Source organism: Sceloporus occidentalis, unplaced genomic scaffold, assembly GCF_023333645.1.
Source record: "Sceloporus occidentalis isolate IW3139 unplaced genomic scaffold, rSceOcc1.0.p SCAF_3, whole genome shotgun sequence".
In the NCBI taxonomy this organism is placed as follows: Eukaryota; Metazoa; Chordata; class Lepidosauria; order Squamata; family Phrynosomatidae; genus Sceloporus; species Sceloporus occidentalis.
Genome location: NW_028316983.1, coordinates 166,248,124 through 166,273,935, shown reverse-complemented (window position 1 = coordinate 166,273,935; position 25,812 = coordinate 166,248,124). Strand labels below are relative to the sequence as shown.

General features: G+C 40.5%; 1 protein-coding gene across 9 annotated transcripts in view; it reads right to left on the bottom strand.

Moving 5' to 3' along the window:
* Nucleotides 1-339: 339 nt before the first annotated feature.
* Nucleotides 340-25,812, bottom strand: part of ATXN1 (ataxin 1) — a 291,552-nt gene continuing 266,079 nt past the window's right edge. For all 9 annotated transcript variants that reach the window (XM_089516778.1, XM_089516780.1, XM_089516777.1 and 6 more), the window contains 2 exons: nt 23,367-25,400; nt 340-10,372 (listed from right to left, as the gene is read on the bottom strand). In XM_089516778.1, coding sequence (XP_089372904.1) covers nt 9,842-10,372; nt 23,367-25,244 — 2,409 coding nt within the window. In that variant the 5' untranslated portion in view covers nt 25,245-25,400 and the 3' untranslated portion in view covers nt 340-9,841. The remainder of the gene's footprint in view (nt 10,373-23,366; nt 25,401-25,812) is intronic.

Below are 25,812 nucleotides of genomic sequence, written 5' to 3'. Positions count from 1 at the left end.
CTACAGATGACCTTGGGCAAGTCACACTCTCTCAGCCTCAAGGGAAAGCAAGGGCAAACCCCTGCTGAACAAATTCTGCAAAGGAAATCCCATAAAAGGTTTGCCTTAGGGTCACCGTAAGTCAGAAATGACTCAAAGGCACACACACCAATTCATCAACATCTGTGTATATTTTATTATAGATAAAATAAATAAAGATGTTTTGTTATTTTGTAAAAGCAGCGCTTTTCTTGTCACCACCATAAACGTCAAGGACTGATTCCTATGAACATACCGCCCTTTCAAAGAAAAATACCCACCACTTTTTCCTTAATTCATACACAAGAAAGAACACTGATATGCAATTGGCACTGTTATTTTATTAGTACGAGTATACTGAAACAATAAACTTGTACTGGTATACAGACAATTTCTTTAAAACAATTTTGTTCAAATTTTGAATCAAACATTGTTTTATTATAATAATGAAATAATTTCTACCTAGAAAACCTGCAAGCACCATCAAAGAAAGGGACCATAAAATTCAATAAACAGACGCGAGTGTATCCTACAAATAGACACACCACGATTAGAAAATAGAATATGAATTCTTCCATTTTTTTTTATATTTGTTTTAAAAAAGCTAGTGCAAGTACAATATTTTACACTGGAATTACAGAGAGTATGCACGCATATGGAAAAAGTTCTCTTGTCACAATAAAAGCTCTTACCTATGCCTGTATGAACTTAATTTTTTCTCCTCTTTTCTATAAGGTGCAAAACATTCCCTCCCTATTTCTCCTTGTACTGGCCATGTCAGCCCAATATGACCGCAGCATAAAGCTATGATACCCCTTTTCCTAGGCCAACACTAGGCAGGACATTGAAAAGTGTATTTTTGCTTCATCGCTTGAGTAAAGGGGGAAAGCCCCACACCAACTTTTCTGTTGACGTGGGAGACTTCTTTCCTTGAAACATGCTAAATGTTTAGAAAACTATGAAAACTGAGGACTATGTCCAATTGTTAGCCCCAGTTAGAACAGACTCATTGAATCAATGAGGCTTTAAGTCAATGCTTATGTAAGTTTCACACATTCAGTGGGTATACTCTAGTTGGAACTAATAAATCTAAACCTGAATGTAAGGGCATGAAAGTTACCTATTCAATGGTCTAGGTAAAAGAATATTTTGTGATGTTATGTGCTGTTTTAAATAGAACTACATTTAGTAGTTGCTGACAGAACGACAACAATTAAGGTTTCTATCTTAATAATGACCTTGAGAGGCAGCAGGTCTGAGGTACAAATAGAAAACATGAGGAGAGCCATAAACCAGCTAAGTAAATGCAGATATTTATTGTCCAGACACACACAAACATTTTGAGGCATTTCAGTTACTTAAGGCCTGTCTTTCTGGAACTAAAAGATACACAGAACAACTTGCAAGTGAATAGGGATTAATTAGATCTGACAACTTTACAAGCATGAAAGCGAAAACCATCCAGATCAATCAAAAGGTTTGCCTTTTACTGCCTGCCATACAGCCTTAAGTGCTCAACATGTAAGAAGTATATCATTTCTCTGGCCAATAAATAAGTGCACCTTCTGTGCTCCTCCTTTGGCTTTGGCTTTTGGTAAATGGAAATTTATTGGCAGCCATTTTGAATATATAGTTGTCCCCTCAGTTACAGAGACACTACTCTGAAGATGAGCTGCACATTATGTACAATGGTGAATAAACTGGCCCTCCTGATGTTACTGGGCTGCAGTTGCTATCAGATGTACTTAGCATAGTGGGCCATGACAGTTACTATCCAACAATATTTGGAAAGCTATACATTCTCCATCCCTGACTTGAAGGCTTCTGATTTTCAAAGAAATCTCTTGGTGGCCAGCTCTTTGGTGATGCACATTTGCAGACCACTACTTCCTCCGAATACAGCTTCATATCAAAACAAACTATAGATTTAACGGATGATCCTACATTATCTAATGTTCAAAGCACAGTTCAGCCAAGCATTTTCTTGAGCCAAATTTTCAGTGGTTTTACAACCCTTCACTAACAGCCCTTTCACATATGTTCATTTTGTTGGCAAAGTGGCACCATTGAAAGAAAGCGAGTACCTATGATTTGGACGTCTATAGTATTATTTGTCCCAGGTCTGAATGAAGCTGACTTGCAATATTCTCATCATACAGCAATTCCAGCACCAGTGAGTCAAGTCTATTGCAGAGGGCACCTCCAATGGCTGCCTACTGTATGGCTGAGGAAAAGGGAACAAGAGCTTTAACCAAGCAAAAGGAAATAACAAACAGAAGTAACCACAGATGACGCCTCTGATTAATGCTCAGTGGAAGACTCAAGTCCTTTCTGATAACAATGAGGGAAAAAACCACAGAGTTCTTGCAATAGGTACTGTAGAAGCACTACTCATTGATCAAATGTATTTCATTTTATTATGACAGGCCATCTTTCTGCATCCAAAGGGGCCATTTTAGTATAGAATTATACCAAACTAAATGAAACTTGGATTATTACTATAGATTGCAAGGGAGAAGGAGAGAAGGATTCAAATAACCATCAGAGAGACATCCCACCCCCACTTTAAAATTCTCCTGTATTTTGGCCCCTACCTCAGACATACTTATATCCCAAAGTTCCCTTCATTTTTTGCTGTGGTGGTAATAATCATTTGTAAACCAAATGAAAAATAATTCAAACTCTCTGGATAACTCCTAGAATACCAAAATTATGTCTTTAATACTTCCAGGCATAAATGAAGGGGATGAGGGGAAGTATGGATTACAGGAGACAAAAGGCTGTTTCCAACTTTTCCTTTAATGGCTGTGAGAATCCCTTGTAACAAACACCTTTTTTCTCTAATTCTTTGGGCTGCCCTTTGTGTTTTGTTTTAAGGAACATGGAAGTGCGGAAAATGTGAGTCACCATCCTTAGAAGGAGTAAAGACATCCCAATGAAATTCAATGTTTCAAATCAACCAGGGCAAATAGTGGTATACTAGTGAATCATTCTCCCCTGCCCCAATGATGGGATTCATGTAATGCAAATGCAAAAGTAAGCATATTTGTCTTTGAAAAACCTGTTAATCATCTATTCTTTCCAGCCAGAACCAATACAATCGGATCATCTAGATGTGAGAGTTTTCTATATACAAAAAACATGTAACTTTCACCCTTTCTCGGCTTTTGTACTTTTATTTCATTTTTACAAACAACACACGATTTCAACATATCCATCGCTTTTCAAACACTGAATGAATCATTCCAACATTCATGTTTCTTTTGTGCAATTTTTAAAAAAACATTACCTGTAGTCCTCTCAATGTGAGTGCTTCAAAAAAGTTTGTTTAAGCTTTTCATCAAATTAGGTTCACATAAAAAAATATCCCCACGAGTTATAGTGCTACAAGTAAAGATCCTATCAGTAAGGTAACACGTCAGAAGCGAGGTCGTCTATGTAAAAGAAATTGAACTCTGGAGTAGAAGTGTGCAACTTGTTTGGAATTTCCCTATCAACAGGAAGAAAAAGTAAAACCACAATACTGCTCTTGGAAACTACAAAGGAAATCAACAGAATATTCCTGTGCTCTGAAAAACAACACTTACGGTTTGGGAAAATATTCATTCTCTTATTTTTTGTTTTTTAGGAATTGTCAGAGTTATAAGCATAAAAAAGAAAAGAAAAGCACTAACCACATTCTGCTTAAACCAGACATACAGAACAATTTCCCTTTGTTTTCACACTACCACAGTGTCTATCCTTAGGCTGGACAGCACAGTTATCTGTAATGATTTTGGGGGTAAGGGAGAGGAAGATGAGGAGAGAATACAGGTCACATATTGCTATTTAAAAATTTCATTCCATAGTTGATGTGACACAAAAGAGGCTGTTTTTCTTGATTAAAGTGGGTTATAAATAAGGGATTTACATAAAGGTTGATTTACCATTCAGTGGTTGATCAAAAGAGCTACTCTAGCTGGGACTAACATTTGGATTTAAGCCCTAAACACCTACCCCAAGGTGAAGTGTTTGGCAATACCTGAACTAGCAGGTGCACAAAAGCACCCCAAGGAATTATAGTTCCAATGCTGCAAAGAGAACTACACACAAGTGGGCCTTAGGACTGATCAGTGCCTACCTCTGACGTTTCAAAACCTACTTTGCAAAGCAGTTAGAAGATGTCAAAAGGGTGACCCTACAGATTTAAAGGATGTGGGAGAACCTGACTGCTCCCTTGCAACGCTGAAGATATACGTAAGGCTTTACAACACTGTTGCTTGGATATCTATGGCATAAAACAAATGTTTAGTAACTCATGTCTGAAAATTAGAAGAAATACAAATTCATTGTCTTCAAAATAGCATTCTCATTTCCTATTCATACAATATCAATATTATGGGTCGTTCCCCCCCCCCCCCAATTTCTTGGCAACATATTAATGAAACACAAGTCACTGTGCATATAGTGAAATTTCTCCATGACTAAAAGCTCCAGTTCAGACTAGATCTGCTGCTTCCTATTGCATTCTATGTGATTAATCTGGGAAGTTAATACATAACCATGCAGGAAATCCAAACATCTCCTTGGAATTGAACATCCCTACTCCAGAGCAGTAAAAGTGCTCCTTCTGGTCACATCAGTGTACCACACATACACCAGCCCCATCCCTGAGTAAGAGGTGTGAAAGGTTTCCAAATGTTCCTTGATTTAGGGAAACAAGAATAGTGATGTCACTTCCTGCATCAACATCCCCCCCCCACCAAACAAATTTAAAAGCAACATCAGGATTAAAATAGATGGATAAGACATGCATTTTTCCAAAGGAGGATAGGGGAAGGGGAAGGAGAGAAAGATGCACGGAAGGGATTTTTTTTTTTTAAAAAAAAGAAACGAATCCATGTTTAACTTACAGGATACACAGTAAGTGACATTGCACCCTGAAACCCCCACGATGTGGCCCAGACAAACTGAAATGATGCCTAAGTTAAACACTATAAGGAACAGTCATTATATATAGATATAGATATATAGATATATTTATTTAGAAATTCCTATAAAGAGGTTCTGGTTTTTTTTTTTCTTTGCCCTGACTAATTTTATTGGTGATTGTATGAATTTCATTGTAAACTAAAACAGGTCTGGTACAAAAACAAAGGAAGCTTGCGTCAGTTAATATTGCCATGTGGACACTGTACAGAGGCCTCTTGCAATGAAATTAATTTTAATGATCTTTAAATGTTTTCTACGCTTGCCCATTGCTATTTAACCAACAGGAAGAAGTGGGAAGGGAGTGATTCTGTGAAGCAAAATTTAGAAGAGCAGTTCCAGGAACATGGGTGGAGTTATTCCTTGTTGAAATTATGGATTTCTTTTTCCAAGAGAAAGTTCAACACTTTGGAGCCCAAGTCTCAAATGTCCAATGCAGTTGCTCTTGAAGACAACACAAGACAACCTTCCATGGTAGATATCAACAGGGCCAGAACTTATATAGGTTCATTGTGGAAAGTGGAAAAGGTGAAAATGTCACAGAATTAGGCCACAAATAGACCAGTTCACTTCTGTAACCAAAAAGCACAACTCCAGGTGTTCCAAGGATCAAACAGGATTCACCAGAGTTTGGAAAAGAGTTCTTGAGACTGGGACTATGACTCCAGGCCCCAGATGAAAATAAGCGTTCATCAGCCACAGACTGTTCAGAAACAGAGGACACGGGTGCTGTGTTTTTTGAGAAGGGTTTTTATCTTCCTTAAAGGCAAGATATAGAATAATCATAGTCAGCAGGTGCAAAATAAAACCTAATGTTGACAGTTCTGTAGAAGGTTGCTTGCATCCATACAAAAGTGCCCAATTACGGATTTTTAGATCATTCATTTTCACAGAATTTGTCCCATCCCAAGTCATCCTTTTGCATCTTTAAAATCCTTGGAAGGAGGGGTATTATTAAATATTTTTCTCTGCTTGGATTATTATTATTTTTAAAACACAGAGGCCATGTGGACTAAAATAAGAGCTCTACAGAGCCCTCACTCCATGGGTGCCACAGTTTTTGGCGTCTAGAGACATTCTGTCCCCTATTATGGACCAAGGGAGTATAAGGCCCTAGATTTCACACACAAAAAGATGGCAGGGGAAGGGTTTACCTATCACCAATTGGATGAGTCTAAATTGGCACATAAAATATTGCACATGCTAAAAAAGCAAAAGCACAACAAGAGGGAACAATGTTTGGAAAGAAACAGCAATTGCAGGATGCTAAGTCTGCAATGCAAGCAGAGAACAAATACATTCCTATTGCTCCAACCTTTTTATTATTAATTTTTACTTTTTAGTGTCTACTAGGTGTGGTCAGTTCTAAAATCCCTGCTTCCTTATATGTGTGATGCTCTCTGAGTACACATGAGAATAGTGGTACTGATGGGAATGAAATAGGGAATTCTGCCCTGTATCTTTCTATTATTCTCAACATCAGAGGTTGAAACGAAAACAAGGAAAAATCCCAAACAGAACAAAACAAAAAGCCAAAATAAAACTTCAAAAAAACAATAAATTGAAAGTGCCCTGAGCAGAGTTTATGGAAGATTAAGCAAAGTTCTCTGAGCAGAAAAGTTGAAAAAAAAAATGTTACAGCACTAAATAAGCAATATGATTGTAAGGAGGAACCAGCTCAGCTATTTGGTGAATTACTGAGAGGTTATAACAACAATTCAAGAAAGTTTTCAAGCTATTTTCAAACTTAAACACATTTTTGGTGCATCCCAGAAAATGGTACAAAAATGATTAGTTCTGGTGTGAGCTAACATTCAAGTAACAAAGAGACATAAGAACTGAAGGGAACGATAGGTTGGGAGTCACTTTCCTCTTAAAATGCTTTTAAGGGAGTAGAGAAGGGAAATGAACATTTTTGAGGAATTTGCTTTTAGGATTTGTTCTGACTTCTAAAATCTAGATTCTTGATCTCAGATTAACAGTGTCCCAACCCTCCCTATAGGACCACATTCAGGGTCAAAGTCTTGATTAAGAGAGATGAACTCCTGATGGGCAAGCCGATTTAATATTTGTTAAATCTAGACAAAGTTTGATGTTTACCCTTCACTTAAGTAACAGAGATGTGCAAATTGCCTATTTCAGCTTCATTCATTCTGCAAAGAAGGCCACTTTGAGGAGAGTGGCGTTACCTTAGGGCAAGTGGAATGATCATGGGAAAGAATTAACGGCAAACAGCCTCTATTTACACAGGCAACATGCCCTGTCATCTGCCTTCCTTACCCTGGGTTTGGATAACACCCAAAAGCAATTCTGAGTAGGGAAAGAAGAGGAATCATGCTTGCTCACCGACCCCTGACAAGCTAGAGCTAACACAGATGCCTTGCATCTGTTCTTGCACATTTTCACACAAGGTACAATATTTGAGCCTCTATCATATTTGTACCACACATGAACATTGTTAACGTGGACAAAACATGCTAACATGGATTTTGTATTCACATTGCAGACTGATTCAAGGAGAACCCAAATTAAGTTTCATGTGTGAAAATGCCAATTATCTCTCATCAGGTGACCCTAATTGTAATTCTTTAGAAATGAATGCAGTATTTTCATTAGCTTAACTTTAAAGTAGGCTGTACATTTATTGATGTAATTTATTTTCACAGGCTGGTATCATATCACTCATCTGTGTGAGTAGTCACCAGGGCTTTAATGTGGCTATTCATCAGGAATGTATTTCAAGATGAAAGCCACAGAATCAGCAGGAGTTAAGATCTCTGGATATACTCTCAAATTTGTTTCAGATTTCTGGGAACAATAACAACACCAATAACAAAAGAGCTTAACTGGGTAAACCTTCTACCCATCGTCCTGTTTTGTACCAAATCTTGACATCTACTAATAATGGAAAAGAAGTTATTCAAAATAACAAAGAGTAATATTCACAATAATAAAATAACAATGGATTAGAATTAAAATCAAAAACCAAAACTTGCTTCCATGTCAAAGTGACTCTTATGGAAAACTCAGCAAAATCTGAAGAGAATTTCTCAGAGTCTGTCCTGGTTCCAGATGACAGATATGGTAGAAAGAAAATAAAGAGGCTGAAAGGAAACCTAACCCTACAAAAATGGCCTAGACATTAGGCAGGTTAGTAAGTAATTGCTACATTTGTTTAAGCTTTTTCAGTCCCTCTCCCTTCCCCAAAAATTATTAGGTAAAAACTGCAGGAATACCACACAAATGATAAACTCAAGATGTGCAAATTGCAAGATTCTTTAAAGTCCATCTTTTTTTTTTTCAAAAACACTGGACAATAATGATTTTTCTTCTTTCTTTTATACTCTCTCTTATTCTTTTATTATCTGTCAGCTCGCATATGCCTTTAACTCTTTCACAAGCATTAAAGTTTTAAAAGTGCCTCCTATTAAGTAGTCCTTGTGGACAATGACTGTCACAGACCAGTTCATAATTCACATTCATCCCTTTGAAATCACATGAAAAACTTTCAACATCTTGCTTGTGAGAAACCTCTACATAAGCTTGCATGTAGTTAACAGTGTTGAAGAGATCAGTTTCTTTCTTTGCTTTTTTCCTCTCTCAAAGAGATTAAAGTGAGATACAGTACTTGCCGAGTGTTAAGCCAGGATGCTCAGCAACAAAAGTGTGAACAGCATTTTAAGTGCTTAAAGACATTCTATGTTCATCTTCGACATCCACTTCCTTGTGTCACACTGAAATTTGAAAAAAGTGGCACTAGTTGTCCATAGTCAAGATGGAACTAAAACAGTACTAGAGTTAAAAGACAAAGATTTGCAACATAAATGCAAACGGCTTTTCTGTTCATCTTCTTTCAAAAGGGCAGTGCATATTTGCCTTGTGGAAGCAAATGTCAGTGGCAACACTCAGTGGATCTCTGCCAGAACTTGGAAAAGTTACTTTTTTGGACTACAGTTCCCAGTACTCCCCCAGCTCGTATGGCTAGTACCCCCATTGACTGGAGGCTTGTGAGGGCTATATACCAAAAAAAGTAACTTTGTCAAACTACTTTCTTTAGCCCTGTTCACACTTACTTAAGAGCTCTAGTAGCTGAAGCTTTCTAGGCCGGCAGCAACAATGTCCTACTGTTAAAGGAATTATCAATGTTTGCAAAGCAAGAACCAGTTGCTACTCTTTTGTTTTGCAGCTGTATTAGCAAATGTAAATGAAATTTCTGTGTGGCAGTCTCTGAGAATAAAATTAATAAAAAAATAATAGTGCAGTCAAGACACCCCTATTGGGTGGAGGATAGGGTTGGGGATTCAGAAAAACATGTGGTAAACTTCGGGAAGTTTTTTAAAAAGGTGGTTTTATTGTGCAAAGCCCCAGAGACTGCGGATTTCTCTGTTCTTACATGTGGACTGGATTTTCAACAGTTGACTGTTGAGAGAACTACCAAACCATTTTGGATCTTCCAGTCCCACCCTCTTCCTGAAATAGTGATCATCTTTGCTACAGTTCCCTTTCTGTTTCCTCATCACAGAGAACCGACACTTACTCTGCTTGAAGTGCTGGAAAACAGGAGCTGTGACAGCAACATTTGCTTCCACAAAGGGTGGGGATGATGCAGATCCTGCCCTTTCTGTAGCTCTTGGTAAAAAATAATCACTGATGAACACTTGGGGTGGGTGGGTGGGTAGGGGGGAAGTATGCACCAGTCTCCTGCATAATACCAGCTGCAACTATAACAACAAGGTTATAACATAAACCTAAAATAAGAAGATAACATGTAAATACTGGGTTATTTTAGCCTACAGTACAGTAATCTGGATAAAAACGACAAGGGATAGCCTAATTTCATTTCCCTAAACAGACTTCACTTGCCTACATTAGAGCGCCCTTCAATGCAAATCTTAACCTCCTGAGGAATAAAAGAAGGTTTGGGAAGAGTCAACGGTGGTTCCTCTTCCGACTTCTCTAGTTTTCGTGTTTCTGGGGCTGACCACCTCCTCTTCCTAGTTGCTGTGGGCTTGCTGGGTTCTGATTTTGTGAGTAGAGTTGCTGCAGGCAATCCTATTTTGTCTGGAAACTTCAGTTCACCGTTCTCAGATGACATCTTTGTGCTTCCCTGATCAATACCATTTTCCTGCTCTGCATACCGATGCCTACTACCAGTCAGACTGTCATTCTTAGAGTGCTTCAGCAAGATGCTAGCTGAGTCCATAGACTGGCCCTTTTTAACTGAGCCATTCTTCAGATTCTTGAGTGTAAGTGATATGCAGACATCCCCAACTGAGAGTTTGGAGCATGGCAAATCAAAGAGCTGGCTTGTTCTCTCAGGGCAACAGGATGACCAACCTTGTCCAAATACAAAAAAAGGATATTCTACCAAGACTTCAACACTGACCTGCAAGGGGATAAAAAAAAATGAGAGAGGGATGGGGATGGAGAGAAAACAAACAGTTGTTTATTGTATTAGGTGAATTATCCCAATCTATTGAATATGCTCCCAGATACAGTTATCTCATTAGACCCATGGCACTCAAAAGTATAGGTATTCTGTCAGTTGCTAGAAGTGAATTCATACTTGGTCTCTACCTTAGCAGTTCTCTGAGATTTGGAGTAGCTTTGGATATTCCAAAGAGGTGGCAAGAAAGGTAGATGAGTAAATTCTCATTTATGTACTTCTGAAAAGAAAGTTGGGGTGGTAGAAAAATTACAGTATATGCTTCTTCTAGGCAAATCCTGACTATGTCCATTGAATCCATGAGTAGAGGGACACCTTTTTTTTCAATTGGCCTCATTCAGGTGTGAGAAGCTCATGGTCCCCAGAGGATACTGGACCACACCACACCCCAGCCCTTGCAAGTATCATAGATGGCTGTGAAATCATGAGAATTAAAGTCCAACATCAGGCGGACCTCATCTCAGGATAAATTATGAGGTCCTATGCTGCCTGAAATGAAGAAAATTAGATCTGATAATAGCCAGGAGAAAACTATGTACATTTATTATGCCACAGGAGCCTTGGAGATCTTAAAGCATGATCTTGCTTATATTTTGCACTGCAGGACAGTGTCACACAGTAGTGGGATGTGGCACTCCCAATAGGCATAAAGCAGGCTGATCCTTGGGCACAGTTAAACACCACTACCACGAGGCCGGAGGAAACAACTGCATTAAGCAGTAAGCCCAAGGAGTGACAAATTGGATGCTCTGCTCCCTCACGCTGTCCACTGCCCTGCCCCTTGGCACCAAGGGCAGCTCTTCAGGCCAGTAGTGTTCATAGCACCTCAAGCACCATCTGAAGAAATGAACTATGCACAAAGGATCATGCTAAAATAAACCAGTCTAAAAAGCACTGATTGATTCCTTAATTCCTCCCCACTTCCACCTTTTCCATTTTAGGCTGGAAAGAACTATCATGGCTATTCCTGTCAAAACAATTTTATCCTTGTGACTGCACGAACCAAGTTTCTCTAGATTCCCTGGTGGGCGAGGTTTTCTTAAGGCTCGGCACAGCGAGGCACTCCCTGCCCATGTGTATCTCTCCAGGCAGCAGCTACTGCTGCACCTCTCTTCCTTTTTCTTCCCTCTTGGTCTCTCTTTGATAGCACTATCACTGCCTTCATCCAATCCACACTGCCGTGTGTGTGTGTGTGTGTGTGCGCACGTGTGTGTATGTGCATACACATCTCTGTGTGGGACTCTGAAGAAACAGACTGCAGCAGATGAAACATAGGGACTAGAAAGAAAGAAGGTATAATGCTGTAGAAAATGAGGAAAGATTCTGGGGATAAAAGAAGGGGGAAAGGGGAAATGATACATGAGGGAAAATGAAGAACAGGAAGTGAAAGGGGAAAAAATAAATGAGAAAGAGTATGCTGGAGAGAATGAATCATAGAATCATAAAGTTGGAAGAGACCACAAGGGCCATCCAGTCCAACCCCCTTGCCATGCAGGAAATCCAAATCAAAGCATCCCGACAGATGGCCATCCAGCCTCTGTTTAAAGACCTCCAAGGAGGGAGATTCCACTACACTCCGAGGAAGAGTGTTCCACTGTCGAACAGCCTTTACTGTCAGGAAGTTCCTCCTAATGTTGAGGTGGAATCTCCTTTCTTGGAGCTTGTATCCATTGCTCTGGGAATGGTTACTTTGCAGTTGCCTATGTGCCCCAGACCCTTTCCAAGCTGAAGAGGAGTGAGACCTATACAGAGACAGAGTTTGAGATGGGAAGGCAAACTGTCTACTTGGAGAAGGGAAGAAGTTGTTGATGTTGTTGTTGTTGTTGTTGTTGTGTGCCTTCAAATCATTTCTGACTTACAACAACTCGAAGGCAAAACTATCACAGGGTTTTCTTGGCAAGATTTGTTCAGGGGGCCTTGCCTTTGCCTACCTCTACAGCTGAGAAAATGTGATTTGCCTAAGGTCACTCTGAGTTTCCATGGTTGAGCAGTGATTTGAACCCTGGTTTCCAAAACTAGTCCAATGCTCAATTCCCCCACTCCAGATCCAGACATCCCTTCCCATTTCTGCTCTTGTGTGCCTTAGGATCAGGAGAGCTTTCCCTGCAAGACTGAACCTGAACTGCTAAATTTGCCATGGGAGAAGCCAAAGTCCTCCATTGACTCCTGCCCTTTTATGGAAAGGGGAAGGAGAGTCTTTTCTTTAATGTCTACAAGTCCTCCCCAGCTCCATATCTGTTCCATGTTACCCTCCCGAAGTTCAGAAGGGCTCTAACTCTGGCACGTTTCAATGTGTTGCGCACAGCCATGTTGGAAGGTAGATTTTAAAAAACACCTTTTGAAATCCGTTTTTGCCCATGTGGCTCGGGCACTGTTGAAACCAATGAGCATGTTTTCCTTTATTGTCAATTCTATAGAGACATACGTCACCAACTGATTAGCCCACTACTGTGTAAATTCCCAGGCAAACCTGACTCCTTTTATTTACGCCTCCTATTGGACAACAATGATCCTACAGTATCCCTTAAGGTGGCTAAATTTTGTTATATTGTTTGTAAACTGCGCCCTCAACTGTCAAATGGCCATTTTATTACCGCGTAGAAAGAACTGTTTGATACCGTACATGTACAGTCTACTATCAGTTTATATTTTAATTTGTTATTGTTATATTGATATGTTGCTTGTGTGATTTGTTTTTATACTGGTCAATGACCGAATAAATTTTATTACAATCCTTATTACAATATCTAAAAGTCATCTGGAAGTATTAATGTAAAGCTTTACTCTAGATTTACATTTTAAACCTTCAAATCAGCCTAACTTGCCTTCCAGAAAAATTCAGCAATCCTGCATTTCACTAAATGAAGGCATACTCTGGATCTGTCTTGGAGGAAAACACCTTACTCTAAAATGCTGAAGTTTTAAAGAAGAGGGGACTACTTCTTTTTGCTGGTACCTGGCATCTGCATGTATTGGATTCTCCATGTGAACAGAAAAAGATGTGGCTGGCATGCATATTAATGATCATCCTATGGAAGATTTGCTCCAGGTTAATGACATTTTGCAAAAAACAACATCTGGAGAATGCTGCCCATCTGTACCACTATCAATAGTTAGGATAGTTATTATCACCATACTATGCATACCATACCATACTATCAATAATAACATTTAAATCCTATCTTTCCTCCAAAGAACTCAGGGCAGTGTATATAGCACATCTTCTAGACTTTCTTCTTCTACACTTCTAGACGCAGCAGTGCCCTTCAGGCTGAATTCAGGCTGAATTATTGGCTGAAGGTCTTCCAGTGAATATTGTGGCTAACTTAGGACTGGAAACTAGACCTCCTAAGTCTGAACCTGACATCAATCACTACATCATACTGGGTAAGAACAGCCTTGCTGGGTCCAGACTGAATGCTATCCTGCTTTTGACAATGGTTTCCTAGACATGCTTGACAAGTCCTCACTAAGGTGGCTTGTTAGCTTCCCCATACATAACAGCAACAGTAAGTTCTTCTAATAGGGTACAGCCAAGCATTAATTCAAAAATGCATGGCAAGGCTGCTCTTGTCATCTTTTTTTGCTTTAGACAGGGGATAAAAGCAGATCAGATGCAGATTTTGGGCAGAAGGAGACTCTCCCACCACTTCTCCAATCAAAGCATCAACATTTTTAAAATCTGCATCCCCTTTCAACTTTCCTCTGACTGACAACCCTCTCCTTTCTCTATTGTCAATTTTCGTCCTTTCATGGAATCCTAGAACTGGAAAGGAACCCAAGGGTCACCTAGTCCAACCCTCTGCCTGGAAAGGAATCTACAGCTGAAGCACACCCAAGAGCATTCATATCTGCTTTTTCCTCCTCATTCCTCCTAATCTCTTCTCTTCCATCTTTGGCTTCCATTTTTACTTATCTTACCCTTTTCTTCTTTTGTAAGTAAAACTGATCCAAATTTGGCAGTGGCTGCTGCTGGACATTGGAAGGAGAAACTAAACTCTACTTTGGAAACAGCTATAAGAAACAGCTGATGGGGCAAGGGTCATTGAGCCATCCAGAAACAGAGATAGTGGTTTGTTTTTTCTTGTAGGGGTCTGGGGCATTATGATTATGATGCATAATCAGTCCCAGTGTCTTCAAGCAGCAGAATGAGAGTCCTTCTTTTCCTATAGTGCAACAAATCTTTGTACTGCAGATATTTCAACATTATAATAAGGCAGCATACATTAAATGAGAGCCAGTTTGGCACAGTGGCTTGAGTGTTGGACTGTGATTCTGGAAACCAGGGTTCGATTCCCAGCTCGGTCATGTAAACCCACTGGATGACCTTAGGCAATTCACACTCTCTCAGCCTCAGGGGAAGACAATGGCAAACCTCTGAACAAATCTTACCAAGAAAATCCCTTTAGGGTCACCATAAATCAGAAAGGAATTGAAGGCACACAACAAACAAAAACAAAATACATTAAATAGGTGCCATGTCAATATAAAATTACAATTTCATCCTACCCATGGTCTTCTATATTGTATTCTGATTGCTTGAAAACCTAAGTATTTTCTTGTCTCCTTGAGAGATCCACTTTAATGCATCTTTCACAACATGTCTTCCTTCCAATATTCTGTAGTAAGGAGAATTCTGTTCAAAAAACCCATGCATTTTTATAATTAATGTATGTTTATATATCCCCCTGGCTTGAAAGGGAATTAAAGAAAAACATTTTCTTGATCACAGACCTCCAAGATGCCAAAGGACCAAGATAAAACTGACTACAGGGGCAGATACCAGGCCATGAACCTACATTAAACCTGGGAGACAGACACTGCATTCGCACTGCAGAAATAATCTAGCTTGACCTCACTTTAACTGCTATGGCGCAATGCTATGAAATTTTGGGAATTGTAGTTTGCTTGAGGCATCAGAGCTCTGCTTATTTCTGCAATGTGGATGCAGCCAGCGACATGCACTGACTCATCTTCTGGGGATGATGGTACTGATTTGCATGCAGGAGGCTTACTGGCATCTCTGACACAGCAACAAAGATGCGTGGGACATTCATGTCTGCTTTTGCAAATAAAGGCCAAAATGGCCCCAACCCAGTGGCACTCACACTTTTTACCCTTGACACCACTCTCTAAATATACGTGCAGACCTCACTCCCCCTCCCAACTCGATGAAGAATATGACTAAAAATATTTTGTCTATTGTGAATATTTTCATTTACACATTCATGTATACGTACTCATATTTCAGCATTTATAAGGAAACAACATTGTTCAAATTAGAACAGGTTTACTGAAGTAAATTCAATATTTAACTCAATTTTACACATAAAAAAGTCTAGGAAGAGGGGGAGGGATCAGAGCCTCCAAGTCTCACCCCACCATTTGAGAATCACTACTCTATCCTGTAACTTACCATATTTGCAGTTCAGAATTCAGTGGTAAAAACAGAGTATTTGTTTGCCTGATCTCTTCACTTTCAGTGCTGAGCTAATCTTTGTTTTCATTTTTTTCCAACATTTTTGTTTGTTTCACCACAATGGAGAATAGAATGTCTTTCGTTTTATGGGTTTAAAGGGCTTTATATTGGTCACACTCATCACCTTAACACTGTAGATGGTGAAGGGAAATGGTGTCACCTTTGATCCAAGGAGTTTTGGGCTGCAGGAGCAGACAAACCAGGGGCTTCATACTCTTAGGCTGCAGCCTTAGTCACTCTTTCAGCAATACTGTCTTTTAAAAACAGAAACACCTGTGTTTGTCCATGCACTCACTGCACATTTCAAACACAAGAGAGTAAAAAAGAAGAATCTATCTAGCAAGACAAAATTGAAAAAGACAACATCAGAAATCCTCACCGGGAGAGTAGCTGCTACTACAGAGAAACATGACTGATCTGGGAAGGGATCCAAGTTTTGGAATCTGCAGGAAACCTAAATTAAACCCACATTCTAATCGTATCTCTACGTGACTCTCTCTGAATTCTGGAAGTGTCCCTTGTGAGAAACACAGCTGGTGGATTATTTTAAGTGTGATGATGTCAGCTAGGTTTTGATAGGCTGCTGCATAAGGTGACACTTTAATGGGAAGAAGTCATCATCTTTTCTACCAGATGATGGCACTCTCCGCTTCGGAAAGAGAAAGCCTGCCACTTTTAGCTACTCTGATGGCATCTCTCAGCAAGAGAAAAACCCACGACTCAGAGCCACTTGCTGGCTTCTGCTGTACTCTGGTGCTGGCAAAGCAAAGAAGGGACACTGTTATGAGTTTAGTTATGCAATACTGAAAGACACAGGGTCCTAAAGTGAGCCATGTCACCAGGTCTCATCAGTAGGATTGAACTGGTTTTGTCTCTCTGTAGATGAAAGCCAAACTTTTCATGATATTTTCCAGACTATAAGAAACACCCAGCAATTTCTCTCTGATTCTGTGTGAAGCATTCCCCTCTCATGGAAGGGCTCTGGTGCTTTTCACAGTTTTATGGCCAGGAACAGATTTTCACCTCATTGCTTCTCCAAATAACAATAAGGGCCAGTTCCACAGCTATTGAAGGCAGGATTCATCTTGCAGGAGAAAAAAAATCACAACCCAGGCTAGGAAACTCCCACGTTGACCAGCCACCCTCCTTTTCCTGGACCCGTATTACATTTCAACCTTCTGTCTAGGAGGGATTCCAAAATGTCCTCCATTTTGAGCATGAGCAAGAAGCATGCATTTATATTTATGGGAGTGTTTTTCTCTTTTATTTAATAATCTCCTACATTTCCCTTGAATGTTCTAGATTTCATGATGCCTTGTCCTCCTCTATGCTTAAGACATTTGGTCACCCTGAGACTCAATGTTAGGTCCTTCAGCACTAGGGGACCTTGAATCTTTCAGCCTCTCAGCAAGCAACTCTTCTTTCCTTTCTGATCCAAGATATTCTCAAAAAGCCCCTAATCCTTGTCATGCCTTTCCCTGTGTAACAAGTCAGTCACAGCCTCTTCCTTTATATATCTTCCTGATCTTGCTTGCAGGCACTTCATTCCAAACCTTATTTCATCTTATTTCATCAGTTCATCCCCCCTCAACCTCTCAGGCCTTATGCTTCAGTTTGGGAGCATTTCTCTTTCCTCAAACACCTGTTTTAATGTCTTTCTCAGGCACAGGGTGAGCAGAGGTCCTCCTTTTCCTGAAAATGTCCTACTACCCAACCATCTGTCCAGAAGGAATTCCAAAATGTCTGTCATTTTGAGCAGGACTAAAAAACCCATTGAGTAGCAACACCTTACAGAAATGTGTCTACTTGAGAGCCTGGCCTCGCTGCAAATAAGAGGGTAGTATGGATTGTGGATAGGATAATAAAATATAATAAAATGAACTGATAAAAGGATAATAAAATACAGTACAGTCAGCCCTCTGTATCCATGGATTCTTTGTCTAGGGATTCAGGCATCCATGGTTTGAAAATATATAAAAAATATAAATTCCAAAAAGCAAACCTTGATTATGCCGCTTTATTTAAAGGACACCAGTTCACTATGCCATTGTATTTACCAAGACTTGAGCATCCACAGATTTTGGTATCCATGGAGGGTCCTGGAGCCAAACTCCAGTGGATACCAAGGGTCCACTGCATATATAATACAGCTGTAAATAAACCATATGAAACATATTTATATTTATACTCGCATTTTAGCTTTTATTTTGTAAGATCCTAAATTTTCTTGAATGTCCTACATTTTGCAGCACCTTGTTCTCCTTTGCAGTTATGACATCTGGTCATCCTACTCAGTCAATTTGATTGACCAGCTAGAATCAATTCTGAACTCAGTACATTTCCAGCATCTGACCCTAGTTGTGCTAGCTTTTTCCTGACATATTACACCAATATTGTATGTTTATCCAGTTTTTATTTCTAGACCATTTCTCTCAGGGACAATTTGCTGTGGTAAACTTTTCACACAGTAAACTGTGTGGATCCTACATGGCTCAAATGCATGAACAACAGTTTCGATACTATCAACACAGGAATCTTTCACTAAGGTGATCTGAGTGGCAAGTGCGGCAAATGCTTTGACTAAGGTTATCTCAGTAAAGTGCTCCAAAAGGGTACAGTGTGCCAAGTACTTCATATGGGACAGAACTGGGGCTATTTCAAAAATGTTTGTTCTCCGTTCCAGCTCATTTCTTATCTATGTGACTGCTGCAGTCTCTTGTACTCAAATAAGCCAAAACCTGTTATATCACATCCACTAGAATTATGGATTTTAGTGACCTTGGATGAGTTGTATAATTCATATTCAGTTGTTCATTGATACAGTGGGATTATGTTTGACTTTTTAAAAACAATAGAAATAAGGATGGCTATTAGTGAACAGAAGGCATTTGAGTACTATGGGCTAGGAATAACTTAAGCCTGCTTTCTATTTTTACTATCCTTCTCCCTACCCCCTTTTTCATTTGGCTGACATGTTTTGATGTCTGTGACAGAAAAACCCTTTTATGATCCCCCTTTAAAATACAATTAAGTCATCTGTCAATCCAAACTACATCCATAAGAACAAGCTGATACAGTCATGTACACAGTGACTGTATTTAGATGTTACTATCTATTATGAGTGGGCACATGCCTCATATTTGCATTATCCACAATTTATCTGTGCACAAGGGTAGAGAATAAAGAGTTTCTATTCCTGGTTCACACAAACAAAACTCAAACTGTGATTTGGGATCCTGGTGTATGCTAACCATAGCGTGCTAGTTTTGGCTTTCTCTTTCCTAAAACATTTATATTTCCCTTCCATTCAATGGCTCATCCATGCCTTAAAGTGGTGAATGATGGAAATCTAGACTTCCCTATATTGTAAGCAATCTAATGTCGAGATATCTTTGCTTATCTTCTTGTTCTATTACTATTACCACTAATCCCACCACCTCCACCATTATGATAATCACTTGTTCTATGCCTTCAAATAGTTTCAATTTATAGCATCCCTACGGTGACCCTTTCAGTGGGTTTTCTTGGCAAGAATTGTTCAGAGGGGGTTTGCCCTTGCCTTCCTCTGAGGCTCAGAGAGTGCAACTTATTCAAGGTCAACCAGTGTCCTTCCATGGCTGAGCGGGGATCCGAACCCTGATCTCCAGAGTTTACAGTCCAATGCTCAGACCACTACACCACAATTCTTAATACTACCGCTGTTATGCTAACCTGATTCCAACTTCCAAGGAAAAACTGCCAGACCTTATCTGACTTTCAGGGGCGTTTTTTTTAAATACACTGATTGGCCTTAATACCATAAATTAATTGAGCCCTCTGGAACACGATAAGCAGGTTGTATTTATTTATATGCTGCCTTTCTCCCAGAGTGGGACCCAAGGTGGCTCTCAAGAAAGAGAATTAAAAAAGCTTCATGGAGTCAATTAAAAAAACTGTAGCCCTCAGGATGTTGTTGGACTGGAACTCCTAGCAGCCCCAGCTAGCCTAGCCAAGGGTGAGCTGGGAGTTGCAGTCAAACAATATCTAGAGGGCTGCATTCTGCCATCCCTTGGTTTACCCCTAGTGGTGCAGTGGTTAAATGCCTATATGGCAGACATACACTCACAAACCGTATGGTTGCGAATTCAATCCCAGCCAAAGGGGCTCAAGCATGACTCAGGCTTGCATCCTTCCGAGGTCGCTAAAATGAATATCCATCTTGTTGGGGGCAATTAGCTTACACTTTGTAAACCGCTTAGGGAGTGCTTAACTGTACTGATAAGCAGTATAGAAAAGTACTTGCAATTGCTATTGCTAGAATATGAATAGGCAAGAGCCACAAAAACTGCCCCCCTCATTTCCCCCTGGATAATTTTTGGAAAAGGAGAGGTTTTGCCAATAAACAAAGCCGGACTACCCACATGCTCCAGATTAGACCAAGGATCTTGGTATCTAAAAGACTCTGGAAGAGTCACCTACTTCATCCAAGAACATAGCCTCCTCAGCCACCCCTGCAGGAACATCCTTCATCTTCGGAAAGAAAAAAAAAGGAATGGGGAGGAAATGGTATTGAAAAGGCGGTGTGTGTGTGTGGGGGGGGGTAGAGATTGAGTAGAACTCTGAAGTGAAGCATTGTATACTGCAACATTGTGTTGCAGATTCCTACTTGTCATATAAAAAGATCCACAGCTCTTTTCCTGTTGATGCTCACAAACAATGAAAAGAACTCTAAAAATTGCAGAGGATCAAGCTGTCATGCAATACCAGAGACACAATCAGCTAAATTTATCTCAGAGCATGCAACATATACATGTATATAGCACACGTGAAAAAAGATGTTAGATGTATTTCATTGGTGGCTCACAGAAACCTGAGCCACAAATGAACAGATCATGCCAAACTAAGTGTTTACAGTCACACATTTAATGTATCTGTCACAGAAAGATTAATAAAAAGATAATTCTTTCTTCACATGTAAGAGAAACCATTATAAAATTAAGCACAGAGGTATGGACATGTTCAAGCTTTGGAATTATTCTCCTTAACAGATGCATGGTGCTTTGCTGAAATCCAAAGCAAACTCAATGAGGTTCATACACAAGTAGAAGTATTCTGGGTGTGTTTGCAATGGCATTCTTGCCCCATTTCATTCCATTTAAATGTTATCTTTATCTACATATGTTTCCCATACATATACATTTCCCTTTCAGGGGGATTTCACTTTCAGTCCATTTCCAGCTCACTTTGACGCCTCCTCCTTTAGCTATTATGACTTCATCATATTCAATCCTGAGATTTGTAGCTTAGGAAGTACTTAGAATTCTGTTTCAGAGGTCTCATGCAGGGCAGTGGCGTACAGCTCTCTAGCAGGAAATTCCAAGGACCTCATCAAACTACAAATCCTAGGATTCTGTAGGATGATGCTATGGCAGCTATAGTGCTAATAGACTGCTTTAACTGTGCAATGCTGATACATTTCAATCTTATGGATTTTAATATTCCTTGTTTTCAACCCCACTCCTTTAATTAGGCTGAAATTGTGGAATTTCACCCAGGTAACACATAGACAAATTTGACGTTATGTCTTGGAAAGCAGATGAGAGGAGCTTTTAGAAGTGATCACAAAATAACTACCAGTAGATTAAAAGAACGTTAAGGGGTTCAGTTTTAGTGTCTGTAAGTACAGCAGAACAAATTAGCACAGTGTTCGTGATCCACAGGTACAATGGAAGAAAACCAACATTTAAAAAAGAGAAGAAGAAATGATAATATAGTGGACGAGGAGGAGAAAGAAATATTTGAATGAGGCCTGTGTTCAAACAAACTCTGGATGATTTGTACCACTTTCTCAAAGAGCTGAGAAATAACATATTAAGCAGAACCAATGGATGACAGACTACAGGAGCCAAGGTAGGTCATGCTGTCTACCAACATATTCACCATGAAGCTGAGAAAAAGCAAAAATCTGATTTATCCACAAGAGAGTTTCAGCATACCAAGACATACAAAAGGTTGGCATTCCTCTTCTTTGGCACTTATGACTGACTTTGCACTGAAACTTTCTTTAACAAGAAACAATCCTAACAAGAATTACAGGTAGCCATGTTGACTGTTTAATTAATTAATTTTTTTAAAAAAACCCAGAGGTAATCATCATTGATGGCCATACCTTTCTTACAGGGTGTGGCCCATGGCCATTTTTGGTGGCCCACAGGAGTTATCTGTTTGAGTCCCAAATGCCCTCAGTGGTGTGTTGTGGGCATTTCCACAATGTTTGGAAGCCTCCTGGACCCCAAGGGTCAAAAACGTTTTGTGAAAATTTTCAGTTTTTTTGGACTCCAAAATGCCCTTTGGGAGGCATATGGGGAATTTCCTCCACATTTTGCTGGAGAAGCCTTTTCTGAAACAAGAAGTGAACAGGAATTGACTTATGCTCACTTCCTGTTGTTAAAATGGCCCAGGAAAGCCCTAAAACATGATTAAAATGCCCCATGCCCCCACATGTCATGGGGGGGCATCTTTTCTTTGCAGAGATGGGTGTGGCGGAAGAGGTGCAACCCTCCAAGGTTTTCTGGGAACCAATGCAGGGAACCACAGAACTTCTGGGAACCAATGTAGCCCCCTAGCCTTCAACAGTTGTCCATTCCAGTTTTATCAGGATGAACTTTCAAAGAGAAATATTTGAAGATTCCCCCACACTTCTTTTCACATCATGGCCAGCTTTCCCTAACTTTTTTGTTTGTTTGTTTTTCTTTACATCCAGCCTAAAGAAGAGGTATGGGGAACTGAAAGGTTTACTCACTGCTGTGTGGAATTCTAGTGGGTTTGAATAAAAGTATGCTATCCTTTTAGTACTTTTGCATGTGGTTCTAATATGAATACAAATCCAAGCATGCCATGCTAGCTAGTGTTTAAGGGAGCTGCAGTCTAAAACAACTGAAGGGCATTAAGTTAGGGAAAGTTGCAATAAGGTCATGGTTGTTAAGGATGCTTTTAAATCATACACAATTTACATTTTTAAACCGCAACACAACAATTTCAACAAAATAAGGATGCAGCTACACTGTAGAAATAATGCAGTTTGACATCACTTGTAAGTGTTGCAACTCCATCCTATGGAATCTTGGGATCTGTAATTTTACAAGGTCTTTAACCTTCTCTACCAAAGAGTGCTGGTGACTCAGAAAACTACAAATCCCAGGATTCTGTAGGATGGAGCCATGGCAGTTAAAGCGGTGCCAAACTGCATTATTTCTAAAGTGTGGATGCACCCTAAGATTCTTCTGTTACTGGGCCAATCCCTTTAACTTTGATCCAATATTTTTGGGCTAATCCCTTCACTGTGACAGTCATCAAATCACCTTTTAGCCATTCTATATTCCCACAAGAACCAAAACTGCAACCAAGGATATTATGCCTACTTGACTAGAAACATTCACCCCACCCAGATTCAACCCAGGTTCTCATATTGATTACCTGTGCCCGGTGCTCTCCAACTGCAAACTGTATCATGGCAATGCCTGGGTTATGGCTATCATCGATCCTTTCCACGGTGCTGGAGTCTATTTTCAGGTCACTGCTAATTTCTGCACTCTGTATAAAGTCTTCAGTTTTTAAATCTTCTACTTTCTTCAGCTCCCCGTTGGCCAACTGAATGATAGACCCTTTCATGAAGTAAGGAGGCAGTGTTGGAGGAGCTGTTGCCGAAGAAGGTACTGGCTGGACCAAGGGAAGGTGGATTTGGGCCTGCACTACTGCTGCCTGGTAAGCTGACTGACTTGCGAGTGACTCGACATTGAAATGCTCACTTTTTGGAATGGTGGTTGTGACAAACGTGTGAGGCACTGCTGCCAGCTGTGGAGATGATGTAGCCATAGCAGGCGGTACCCCTGATGAGTCAATATCTGCATTGCCTACTGGTATTAAGAGGGGCTGGGTGCCAGGAATCACTAGGTGCTGTGGTAGACTTCCAGGATAACCAAAGGCTTGCTGCTGACTGCTTAGGTAGCCAATGACCGGTGGCTGAGTCCCAGCATAAAAGGCCGCAGCAGGCAATCCAACAGGGAGATGCTCTGAGGCGCTCTGGGTGGTTTGAATGACTGTGTGAGGGGATAAAGTGGCAACTGCTTTCACCCCTTCATGACCCTGTTGTGGAGATAAAGCATAGGAGCGGTGAACTGTTTTTCCTAAATGCAAGCTTCCCTTTTCATTGAGGACCAAAGGAGGTGTTTCTCTGTTGGTGGCCTGCTGGACCTCCATGTCTGCAGTAGCTGCGTTGCTGTTAGGGACGACCATAACAGAGGACCGGACACTGGAGGAATCCCGTGTAATATAATCAGCAGGACTCGAATGGACAACCACGTGTCTGGCCTCATAATGATGAGGAGATGGTTTATTGCCTGATTTGACAAGGTTCACTTCTGAGGATGGTGAGAGGCCATACCGTCTACCCTTCTCTATTTCCCCATTCAGGATTTCTTTTGCTTGCATAGCCTGCAGCCTGCTGCTCTCAGACTTCTTAGAGGACTCCCTGGTGACAAAATGGCCACCAGAATCCGTGTATTGCACTACCACCTGGGAAGAGGGACCAAGAGTAAATGCATGAGGGATCATGGTATGGTGGGGATGCAGATGGACAGGGATGGTTGGAGGAGACACATTTCGGACAGCACTCTGAGAGCTGGAAATGTGGACATATTGGTTTTGCTGGGTAGGTGGAGGAGATCCTGCTGTGATCAATCCAGGTGTCCTGACTAGATGCGGCTCAACCTTGTGTCCTTGCTGGCTTAGGTTGCTCATGCTGGCCAGCAAAGTGGAATATGCCTCCAGCTGGGAACGCTGGGATGGAGTGGTTGCAACAGCAGTGGCAGAGGCTGCTGTGCTGTTTGCAGAACTAGCTGTTGGGGAAATCAGTGGGGAAGGGATGAGTCCGGCATATGGTCCACTGTATGGGGGCCCAACAAACTGGAAAGTGTGCTGCAGATGTGTGTACTGCACTGGGGAAACAGGTGTCCCTGCCTGCGAAAGTGCAGATGAGTACACGGTGGGAAGTGTTGCAGTGGCTGGAACAGACCTAGGAGCACTAGGTGGGGAATAATCCATTCCTGTAGATAGTGATTTGTGTAAACCTATTCCCTGCTGTGATCCAGGCTCCACCGAGGTCCCTCCAGACCTGTTCCGCCCACTCATGCTGCTCTGACTGCTGGTTGTACTTGAGAGCCATGTTAAGTTATCTGCACGGTGGTTTTCACTGGCCAGAACTAATGGCTTCACCTCAGAAGGCAGGCTGGTGGCAGGGATCTCTCGCTTCTTAGGTGGCAGGCTTTCATTGCTTCTCTCCTGGTTGGATTTCATTTTTCACCAGCCCCAGCCTTTCACTTCTGTGGCTTCACTGCCTGGCTGGCTCTGATTTCAGTCTGCTAAGTGGAAAGTCACATTTGATTCCTGAAGGGGATCCAGAGACTTCATGAGGAATCATCTCCCTGTGAGCACAAACCTCGGCACGCATCTCTGGAATGAGACAGAAAGAGAGAGAAAGAAAGGAGGAAAATAGAGAGAAGAAGAAATCAAACTACTAGCAGTAAGAGAGGGGGCTCAAAATGAAAAGTACTCTAAAGTCAGAAACATTTCTTTTATTTAACTATTTTGTTCAATTATTATGTTTATAGTTATACCACAAAAAGGAACCCCCCTACACACACATGAATGAGAATTTGTGTGCATCCTTCAGTGCAGTAGGGCTTACTTCCAAGTAATGATGTATAATAGCAGCTTGTCATTTGTGCCTTCTACATTTATACTCACAGGAAATTAACAAAGACTTCTCAACAAAGCATACATCTTTAGTTTTTGATTGCAGTATTATCTGTATAAGTCATGAGGGGTACTTTTGGAGGATACACTCAGTGTAGCATCAACACTC